Source organism: Meles meles, chromosome 4 (assembly GCF_922984935.1).
Source record: "Meles meles chromosome 4, mMelMel3.1 paternal haplotype, whole genome shotgun sequence".
NCBI lineage: Eukaryota > Metazoa > Chordata > Mammalia > Carnivora > Mustelidae > Meles > Meles meles.
Window position 1 is genome coordinate 92909528 of NC_060069.1, and position 12010 is coordinate 92921537.

At 36.8% G+C, this 12010-nt stretch overlaps 1 protein-coding gene across 1 annotated transcript in view; it reads left to right on the plus strand.

Annotated features, from left to right (window-relative positions):
- The window catches only part of SLC9A9 (solute carrier family 9 member A9), a 540987-nt gene that overhangs the window by 342575 nt on the left and 186402 nt on the right, over positions 1-12010 (plus strand). The window contains exon 12 of the mRNA XM_046003499.1: positions 3452-3605. Within this exon, the coding sequence (XP_045859455.1) occupies positions 3452-3605 (154 nt within the window). The remainder of the gene's footprint in view (positions 1-3451; positions 3606-12010) is intronic.

A 12010-nucleotide genomic window follows, 5' to 3' on the forward strand; every position in this document is an offset into this window, starting at 1 on the left:
GAGATATATATTTCATGAAAGTCAGACTAATCGTTATCTTTTGAGTACAGTTTTAAACCAAGAACTGCTCATGTATAGATAATTGAGATTTAAAAGCATAGTCATGCTAGTTTAATATAGTAACAATACATTTTTAAATATATTTAGGAAAATAAATGATTGTATGCTTTCTTGTCCTTGATATCTAACATGAAAGAGTTTACAATAAACATGATGTAACAACTTTTTCTTTTATTCCAATCTCTATTTTCTTCTTTTTCACAAAAACTCAAAGTAAACACACACACATATTCAATAAAATAAGAAATACTTAAAGTCTCATCACGTAATACTTCTAATACTCACCACCTAATTTGGAGTAATGCTGCTTTATGAACATTTCTAACAATGCATGCTTGAGGAAAAGAGAAAATGAAAAGATCGCCTTCTATCTCCAATCTTGTACTGTGATCTTGTACTGCTAGGAGCTTTACCTTGACCTATAAATTCTCTCCTCTGATACAGAAGTCTGTTGCAAGACTGTTTCTTTTAGTTTCTGTTCCCTAATGACACCATTTGTATTTCCAGGAGAGAACATTATTAAAATATTCCCCAGTATTAAGGGTTATTAATAACCCCACTATTTTGTTCCCAACTGGGTCTGAATGTATGAGCATCTCTGATAGGGAACTTTTCTTCTTGAGTACAGTCATCTCAAGTGTTCAGAATTTCTGATATATAAGAATTTTTTATATTAATATCTACTTCAAATGTTACCTTCCTTATCTGCAGGCCATTTCCTTGTCTACATGGAAATTTAGAATAATTTCCTTCCTCCATTACATTTTGTTCCTTCAAGGTATTTTATAATCGAAGTACATGTTCTTCTCTCTTTCTCCCATCCAAGTACTAACCAGGCCCGACCCTGCTTAGCTTCCGAGATCAGACGAGATCGGGCGCGTTCAGGGTGGAACGGCCGTAGACTTCTTCTCTCTTTCTGAGGCTTCCTTGTTTTGGGCAAAATATATTAAGTCTTTCTCACCTAATTCTCTGGATCTTGTGTTACACCACTTGTCTCATATATTGGTGGTATGGAGATAAGAAAGGATTATTATATCTAAGTTGGGAACCCACAGATAAAAGCCACGCTATAGTTTTCTTCATCCTAAACTGTGTCTAATTTCTAGAATTCTTTTAATGTATGAATAAGATTTGGAAAGTTAGATACAGTAAATATTACAAAAGTGGATCATTGAAATCTTATGTATGTGATTCAAACCATCTTATTAAAAAAAAAAAAAACCAAATCCCTACCTCTTTGACTTACTCTTGCTGTAACTAAAAATGTTTATTTGCCATTATCTAATCTAATAGGACCCATAAATGTCTTATAAGTCTTGTGCTACCCAACAGAGATCTTCCATTTAACTTTTTACTATTTGTGCTTTTATTTATTCTTCTTTGAAGTCTTCATCTCTGTTTCTATTTGTGTCATCACACTCTGATTTGAAATTTTAACAAACCTCTTCTTGCAAATACATTTAATGTGGATTCATAAAAATTCACTTAGCATATTATTATTAAATAAGAAAAGATCAGGTTTAACAGGTAGTTTAGATCATAGACTTTATTGTAGTATGTACCCAGGCTAGAGTAATTCTTAAATGTTATTTATTTATTTATTTATTTCAGTAGTCCATAAGCTTGGTTTTCCTTATTGTCTGACACATTTCATTTTTTAGAAGTAATTGTGCCCAGAAAAAATTTTTTGTAGGTATACACAATATTATTCTAAAATTTTATGGAAAGACAAAAGACCTAGAATAGTTAAAATAATTCTGAAAACAAAATATAAGAATCATTCTATCCAATATTAAGACCTAATATAAATCTACAGTAGTCAAGACAGAGTGCTATTAGATGAGGGACAGACATACAGATAAATGGAATAGAATAGAGAACCCACAAATAGACCCATACAAATATACCCAACTGATTTTTGACAAAGGTGCAAAAGTAATTCAATGAAAACATTTAGTATACATAGGTTAAAAAAAAAAAAGGTGGGGGGGGGAGAATCTCAACCTAAACATCATACATTATAAAAAAATTAATTCAAATAATCAGAGACTTAAATGTAAAATGTAAAGCTGTACAACTTTTAGAAACGAAGTTTAAAAACATAGGGGGAAATCTTTGGGACCTAGATCTAAGTGAAGAATTCTTAGATTTGACTCGAAACATGATTCATAAAAGGAAAAATCAACAAATTAGACTTCATTAATAAAAAGCTACAAAATGGGAGGATATATATACAAACTATATATCCCAAAACGGATGTTATCTAGAATATATAAAGAATTCTCAAAACTCAACAACCAAAAATCCAATAACTCAGTTAGAAAATGAGATTTTAAAAGGATAAAGAAGAAAAATAAAATGAGAAAAAGACATGATGAGGCATTTCCCCCAATAAGTATAAAGATAACAAGCCCATTAAAAAACATTCAACACCATTAGTTATTAGAGAAATGCAAATTAAGTGCTCCACATTGGGTATGGAGCCTACTTAAATAAATAAAAGAAAAGACAGAAACATGCAAAGTAAAACCACAATAAGCTATTACCACATACCTATCAGAATGGTGAAAATAAAAATAGTGACATTAAATGCCGGTAAGGACGCAGAGCAACTGAATGACTTCTCTATTTCTGGTGGGAATATAAGTGGTGTCTAGCCATTCTGGCAACAATTTGGTAATTTTTTTTTTAAATATGCATTCAGATCAGTGATTACACTCCTGCGCATTTACCATGGAGAAATGAAAACTTATGTTTACATACACAGCAGCCTTTTTTGTAATAGCCATAAAACTAGAAGCCCAGATGTCCCTTCAACAGATAGATGGCTAAACAAACTGTGGAACAGATAGTGGAATACTACTCAGCAAAAAAAAGGGATAAACTATTGATACATTCAGCAACCTGGATGAATATTCAGGGAATTATTCTGAGTGAAAAAGGCCAATTCCAAAAAAGTACATACTACATGATTCCATTTGATTCTCAAACTGGCAAAGTTAGAGAAATAGTGAATTTGTTACTGGTTGCCAGAAATTAAGGAGGGAGTGTGTGGGAAGGAAGTAGATGTGGTCATGAAAGGGCAACATGACGGATATTGGAGGTGATGGGAATGTACTGTATCTTGACTGCATCAACATCAAAATCCTGGCTGTGCTATTGTACTAGTTTTGCAAGATATTACCAAGGGGGGGGGGGGGAGTGGGGAAGAGCAGACAAGGAGTATGTTATTTCTCACAATAGCATGTGAATCTACAATTATTGCTAAAAGTTTAATTTAAAGAAGTAATTGTATTTGTTAGAAAATTATAAAGATGAATATAGGAAAATGAGAACTAGACTTATGCAGATGTTCATTTTCTCTTATTCTCTGTTGGTTTTCCCCTGTAAGGTTTGCGAGGAGCAATAGCATTTGCCCTAGCTATTCGGGACACAGAATCTCAGCCCAAACAAATGATGTTTACCACCACACTGCTCCTCGTGTTCTTCACAGTCTGGGTGTTTGGAGGAGGAACAACCCCCATGCTGACTTGGCTTCAGATCAGGTGAGTGGCATGTTTAACAACGGATAGCATTACAAGGCATGACTGCACTATTTCATTTCTGGTGTTGCTGATTTGGTCAAGAGTACAATGGCAGGTCTATAACATTAAATTTCCTGGGGTGAAGTTGACCTTCATTCACAAGGTGAAACAGTCTGGCCTCTCCTAGGCCTATCACCAACTCAACTGACTTTTCTAAGAGTATAAGAAATCTCAGGGTGTTGTCTATTTATAGTCTGTCTCTAGAAATGAATTTATTTATTTATCTGTGAATTCTTCCATTCAATAATATTTATTGAATACAATGTAATATGTTCTGGAATATACGAAAATGAGAAACACACAGGTCTTATCCTCAAGATACTCACAATTCAACAACAACAAAAAGGTGTAATACCAAGGAGAAAATAAATTTGTTTTGCTTTTAATTCCTTACAGCACTTAGGATAGAATTAGAGACACAGGATATACTTAAATATATCTGATTAGTGAACCATATGTTTAGCCAGAGGGCTCCTATAGATACAGGTTAGACAATTTCTCAAAGGAAAAAGCAATGAAGCTTCAGTCAGAGGCTCCCAAGAAGTGCCTGGAAGATGATCACCATAAACCTAAATTATATAGATAATGGATAATGGCATCCACTGATTTTAAATAGATGTTTTAGCTTATACAGTCTCTTAATGTCCAGAACAGCAGAGAGAGGGGAGTATAATAATGGGGCTTTACACAGGTAAGAATGATTATCTAGGTCATACAACAGGGCCTAATAAGGAAGAATAGTGATGTCAACCACAGTATCCACAAATGAAGGGTCTGGAGGTCAGCTTAGGCCAGAATTATTATGGCCTGTTGGGGGTTATACATGAGCTTGTCAGGTCATGGAAATGCCCCAGTGAGAATTAGCTCCAAATGGACCAACTGATTCAAGGCCAGACTTGGTGACCAGCCAGGAAGAGAGAGCATTAAAGGCAGGGCTGTGATGTAACTAGGGAAAGGGGCTGACAGGGCTCCAGTGTAATAGTCAAGGTGGAAAGCTGACAAAAATGGAGAGCTTGTGCCAACTGTATAAATAGGTAAATCTATTTTAAAATGTTGTTTTCTTTATTTAAGTATATTTTTGATCTGGGTTCTCATTTTTATATCCCCTAATATAACAGTGCTTTGGGTAAGTCATATTTTATTTTTCAATGCTATGTATCTTGATGATCTTGCGATCCCTCCCTGGTCTTCACCCAGTCTCTGTAAAGCAACTCCATACCCATCACATCTAACAGGAAAAGATCCGTTTGACTGGAAAATAACTTCCAAAAGGATTCAGACAAGGATTCTTATTCCAATACCAACACGGTGCCTAAAATACAGTAAGATTAAATAAATAATTGCTACATGAAACATTAAATGAATATAACCACAATGTAAATTGCTTTTTATTAAGCACTTACTGATAATTTTCTATCCATTTGGCAAAGAGGAAACAGAAACAGAACTCAAAGGTTTAGCACAAGAAAGCTTATGCTTAAACTGGGCCAAGTGGCCAGGCATTAAACCAAAATCAAGGAAATAAAGAACTTCTTGAAGTACTGTGATGATTGCTAAACACATTGAAGGGCTTTGACCAAAGTTGAATGGAGAGTGTTTTGAAATGTTTGTTGAATTATTTTCTAGACATATAAATGTGACCCACAATTTCCTTCACAGTAGTAGCTACCTGTAGGTTCCTGTGGGTGAGCACACATATTGCATTAAACTCTACAGTACTGGGTCCCCTGTGAAGTGTTAGCAAAATAGTGATGTGTTCGGGTTTCTGGAAAATAAATTTCAGTAGGTGGATCCTTGCATGGAAATATTACGGCTTAGAAAACAAAAATTAGAGGATAGTAATCCCTGCAACCTAAAAGTATTAACTACCCCATCAGGTAAATTAGAATATTCAGAACATGAAGTAATGATATCAACATTTTCCTGAAGTAATTCAAATATAGCTTATTTTCTGCTGTTGTCTTTCTTTACCTTGAAGAGGTTGCCTCCAAATCAAAAATATGTTTTACCCTGAAGTATTTACCTAACTCTCTTATAGTATCTTCCAAAGATACTGTAAAAATGGGTAAATCTATTTTAAAATGTTCTTGTCTTTATTTAAGTATATTTTTGATCTGGGTTCTCATTTTTATATCCCCTAATATAACAGTGCTTTGGGTAAATCATATTTTATTTTTCAATGCCATGTATCTTGATGATCTTGCAGTCAAATAGATGGCATAGCCTATGCAATCTCTTGATATCCAGAACAGCAGGGAGAGGGGAGTATAATAATGGGACTTTAGGCAGCTTAGAATGATCATCTATACAACAGGGCCTAAAAAGGAAGGATAGTGATGTCAACCACAGTATCCACAAGTGAAGGGTCTGTAGGTCAGCTTAGACCAGCATTATAATAGCCTGCTGGGGATTGTCAGCTAATGGAGATGCCCCAGTGGGAATTAGCTCCAAATGGCCCAACTGATTCAAGGCCAGACTTGGTGACCAGCCAGGAGGGGAGGGCATCAAAGGCAGAGCTGTGATGTAACTAGGGAAAGGGGCTGACAGGGCTCCAGTATAATAGGCAGGGTGGAAATCTCAGTGGGGAACTAAAGTGTTAAATCTGGAATCAGTGGAAATCCAGTCAGAGAGATCAGAGACCCAGTCATGAGACAATCAGAGACGGAAAATTGAAATTCATAGATATGTAAGTACTCAGGAAGTCCATTCAGGCAGAGAGGATACAGGACGGCAAGACCAAGGTGAGACCAGTGGATCTCAAACTTGAATAAGCATCAGAATCACCTGGAGGGCTCATTAATACCCAGAGGGCTGGGCCCCTGCCCCCAGGTTTCTGATCTAATAGATCTGGGTCAGGGCCTAAGAATTTGCATTTTTAGGCAATGCTCCATGCTGCTGGTTCTAGGGCCATATCTTGGTAACCACTGGTTGAGACTTCCTAATCTTAGGTGAAGATGGGGCTAATGATAAATACTGTCAGATTTGACTTGAGTTGCCCAGGGCCAGGCACATCTAAGCCTCCAGTTTAAACTCTTTACACTTATCCTGGAGGGAGGCAGAGGATAACATGAGAAGGAAGAGTCACAATGCATTGATTAATGGGAGGGAAATAGAACATAACAGAATAAACATAAAAGAATAGGAACGGGGCTCCTGGGTAGCTCAGTTGGTTGGGCGTCCAACTCTTGATTTTGGCTCAGGTCATGATCTCAGGGTTGTGAGATCGAGCCCCCATCAGGCTCCACTTTGGGTGCAGAGCCTGTTTGGAATTCTCTCTCTCCCTCTCCCTCTGCCTCCCCACCACTAAAAAAAAAGAAAAAAAAAAAGAATAAGAACGTAAGTTAATGTGTGTACAAGTACACACACAAACATGATGTAAATTTGGTTCAACATGTATTAGTGATACCATCATCATATGCTCTACTTCGCTGTCGTGGTCGTGGTTTATAGTGTTGTCAAAGAAATCTTCAATTCCATCATAGCTTTTAAATGATAGTTGTCCATTATTTTAGACCGTATTTATCAAGGCTTTGCTTGTTTATAGAGCAATGCCTCATTAACCAACTTTCATGTCAGACTCTTTCTATAAAATACCAGAATATAAGTAAATTGGCACTTTAATAAAATGATCTGAATGGAGAAGCCCTAGAAGCAAGAATGAAAATGTGATAATGAATAAACAAAAACTTCTCACTTGGTATATAATTTATTTATACACTTTACATTGCTTTCCATTCTTGATTTCTTTTAATTCTACATCTTCTGTTTTAAATTATTAGTATGTAGTTGAGTTAGTTTTTACCCAACAAAATTTGCCAGTTAGCCTCGAACTATCACAATAGGATACAGATAAAATGTTTTAGGTAAGGTAAAAATTGGTAGTATTAATATGAATTGCACTTTGATAGAAATGATTTTAAACCAGCAATGATCCTGTGCTTAGAGAAATTCTGAATGATCTTTATGTAATCCAAAACAATCTACTTATTTAATGCAGTCTCTATCAAAGTACACCAGCATTTTTCACAGAACTAAAACAAACAATTCTAAAATTTGTATGGAACCACAAAAGACCCCAAATAGCCAAAGTTATCATGAAAAAGAAAAAGCAAAGTGGAGGCATCACAATTCTGCACTACAAGCTATATTACAAGGCTGTAGTCATAAAGACAGTATGATACTGGCACAAAAACAGACACACAGATCAATGGAACATAATAGAAAACCCAGGAATGGATGTACAACTATATGGTCAACCAATTTCAATAATATGGGAAAGAATATCCAATGGAAAAAAGACAGTCTGTTCAATAAATGGTTTGGGGAAAACTAGACAGCAACATGCAAAGGAATGAAACTGGACCATTTTCTTACAACATTCCCCCAAATAAACTCAAAATTGATGAAAGACAAAATTGATGAAATGTAAGAAAGGACACCATCAAAATCCTAGAGGAGAACACAGGCAACAACCTCCTTGACATCAGCTGTAACAACATCTTACTGGACGTGTCTCCAAAGGCACAGGAAACAAAAGCAAAAATGAACTATTGGAACTTTATCAAGAGGAAAAGCTTCTGCACAGCAAAGGAAACAGTCAACAAAGGTAAAAGGGAATCTATGGAATGGGAGAAGATATTCACAAATGATATATCAGATAAAGGGCTAGTATCCAAAATCTGTAAAGAACTTACCAAACTCACCTCCCAAAAAACAAATAATCCAGTCAAGAAATGGGCAGAAGACACGAATAGACATTTTTCCAAAGAAGACATCCAGATGGCTAACAGTGTGGAGATTCCTTAAGAAATTAAAAATAGAGCTTCCCTATGACCCTGCAATTGCGCTGCTGGGTATTCACCCCAAAGATACAGATGTAGTGAAAAGAAGAGCCATCTGTACCCCAATGTTTATAGCAGCAATGGCCACGGTCGCCAAACTGTGGAAAGAACCAAGATGCCCTTCAACGGACGAATGGATGAGGAAGATGTGGTCCCTCTACACTATGGAGTATTATGCCTCCATCAGAAAGGATGAATACCCAACTTTTGTAGCAACATGGACAGGACTGGAAGAGATTATGCTGAGTGAAATAAGTCAAGCAGAGAGAGTCAATTATCATATGGTTTCACTTATTTGTGGAGCATAACAAATAACATGGAGGACATGGGGAGATGGAGAGGAGAAGGGAGTTGAGGGAAATTGGAAGGGGCGGTGAACCATGAGAGACTATGGACTCTGAAAAGCAACCTGAGGGTCTTGAAGGGGCGTGGGGTGGGAGGTTGGGGGAACAAGGTGGTGGGTATTAGGAAGGGCATGTAGTGCATGGAGCACTGGGTGTGGTGCAAAAACAATGAATACTGTTACGCTGAAAAGAAATAAAAAAAAAAAAAAGAAAAGATGCTCAACATCACTCATTGCCAGTGAAATATAAACCAAAACTATGATATCACCTCACACCAGTCAGAATGGCTAAAATTAAGAACACAAGGAACAACAGATGTTGCCAAAGATGCAGAGAGAAGGGAACCCTCTTACACTCTTGGAGGCAATTCAAACTGCTGAAGCCACTGTGGAAAACAGTAAGAATGTTCCCCAAAAAGTTAAAAATAGAAATACCCTATAACCTAAAAATTGCATTACTAAGTATTTACCCAAAGGATACAAAAATAATGATTCAAAGGGACATGTTTACAGCAGCGATGTCCACAATAGTCAAATTGTGGAAAGAGCCCAAATGCCAATCTGACATATATATATCATACATATGTAATGCAATATTACTCAGCCATCAAATAGAATGAAGTCTTACCATTTACCATGAAATGGATGAGCCTGAGTATATTATGCTAAGCAAAATAAGTGAGTCAGAGAAAGACAAATACCATATGATTTCACTCAGATGTGAAATTTAAGAAACACAACAGATGAATATAGGGGAAGGGGGAAAAAAAGGGATGCAAACCATCAGAGACTCTTAACTGTAGAGGACAAACTGAGGGTTGATGGAGGGAAGGTAAGGAAGGAATGGGCTAAATGGGTGATGGGTATTAGGGAGCACTCATTACGTGATGAGCACTGGGTGTTATATGTAAGTGGTGAAACACAAAATTCTATTCCTGAAACCAATATTACACTGTATATTAACTAATAGAATTTAAATAAAAACTTGAGGGCACCTCAATGGCTCAGTCAGTTAACCGTCTGACCCTCGATTTCGGCTTAGCTCATGATCTCAGGGTCAAGAGATTAAGCCCTGCATCTGGCTCCATGCTACGTATGGAACCTGTTTAGGATTCTTTCTCTCCCTCTCTTTCTGCCCCTCCCCCTGCTCTTGCTATACATACATACATACATACATACATACATACATACATACCTATGTAAAACAAATTCTCCATTAAGTCTTGTCTTCAGCACATTCAGATTTCTTGTCCTAAAGCTACTTTGTTTTAAAAAATAATAAGTCTTAAGGCAGCATTTCAAATAAACCACAGAACTTTGTTTCTCAAAATTCTAAAGAAAAAGAAAAGATTCCTGCAGTATTATTTGGGAGGTTTTCATGTAAAAGAAAGAAAAATGGTTTCTTGATTAGAATCTGGACCTCCTCCTTTCTGTGGAATACATTAATACTGGTGGTGAGGAAAACCCAACCCACAGTCTTCAAGGATTAGCTTTGTTGTTAGCCAGGAAACAAAAGTTCGAGGATGTCAGTCTTTTTCCATACAGAAACCAATAAACAGGTTTATCCACCAAATGATCACACATGGTTACAAATAAACCTCAAAGACCAATAGGGCAGAACTCTCTGGCAGTGGTAACTGATTTGGGTTGGTAGCTCTATCCTTGGTTTAGGAAAGGGCACCACATAGAGCTAACCAAGCACGTGAGAATGGAACTTATACCATAGTGCAAAACTTTCCTGGGCTCCCCCACACAGGAATGCTGGACCCAGCTCTTCAAAATACCTCAATCGCAGTACAGAAAACTTGACACACCGGAGAAATACAGAATTTATGTTCCAGACAGTATTAGAAAGTGTCCTCAGCAAGATGATTTCTGTAGCTTCCAGACTTTGGCTTCTAACCTTTCAAACAGTAATGGTCATTATGAAGTACTTAATCTGTGCCAGATACTAGAGTACAAGTCACAAAACCTCCCTGTGACTCAGCCTCTAATATAAAATAGGGTAATGATAGCTACCTTCTAGGGTGTATAAGACCTGGCAAACTGACCCAGGATTGGGCTGTTGAGATATAGAGCCAGACCCCAGCCTGGTAGCTTGAGGCCATGGCCTCCATGCCCAACTAGGGTATTCTTCCATGGCCCTAAATAAATGAGCTTATTCCTGATGCCTGCAATCTACTTTGCTTAACAAATCCTCTGGGAAAAAGAAATGTGCTTTTATAACCAAGACAGACCTGTTAAAAACAAACACAGGAAATCTTCATCCATCATGAGTGATTGGGTTGACTTGTTTATAGGGCAGAGAAATGTTTTGGTGCACATTTTCTCTTTGACCTGAAACAGTTAAAGGTAAACGAGGATAACCGTGGTCCAAAGTAGCCAAGTGGGGAAGCTTGTCTTCCTCAGTTGTAGGAATTTGGAATTGTAAGAATTTGTCACCTGCACACCTATCTCCCAACCCCATTCAGGATCCCCAGTCAGTCTCTTGTTGGCCTCTTCCACATATCACAAAAAAAATTAACACACTGACCTGTGTCCTTTGCAAGAGAGAATGACTTAGAAAGCACAAAGTCTCCACCACCATCATTATTTTAGTTAAAAATTTTATGCCATGCAAGAATGATTTCTTTATTGTTTTTACTCACTGACTACAAAGTTTTTAATAACAGCCATCATAGGAATAAACACAGATATAATGGAAGAACTGTCCTTTGTAGTATTTTTTAATTTTAAACAATAACAGTGTTAAATACACCTGCTTACAGACTTTATAACTGAGGTAAAAAATGTCAATTTAATATAGTAGAGGAATTCAGATAATTAAGTTCCCTCAATATCTAGTTGTGTTCTGTTGAGTTTCCTTTGTAGTATCCAAGTCTCATGCATGTTTCACAATTTGCTTCACTGGTATATTTATATAGTAAATCAGCACACATAATCTGGGGCTGAATGGTGTGGGTACCAACCTTGCCTCCTTCCTTTACTAGTTGTGGAATCTTGAGCAATAAATTCAGACTCTATCCCTCAATTCTCTTATCTTACCTTTACAAGGTAGAATAATAATACCTACCTCTTTGGATTGTTATAAGGATTGAATGTTGCATGTATGAAGAATTTAGGGCACACAATCAGTGCTCAACAAATGTTTCTATAACAATACACAAATGACCAACTATGAG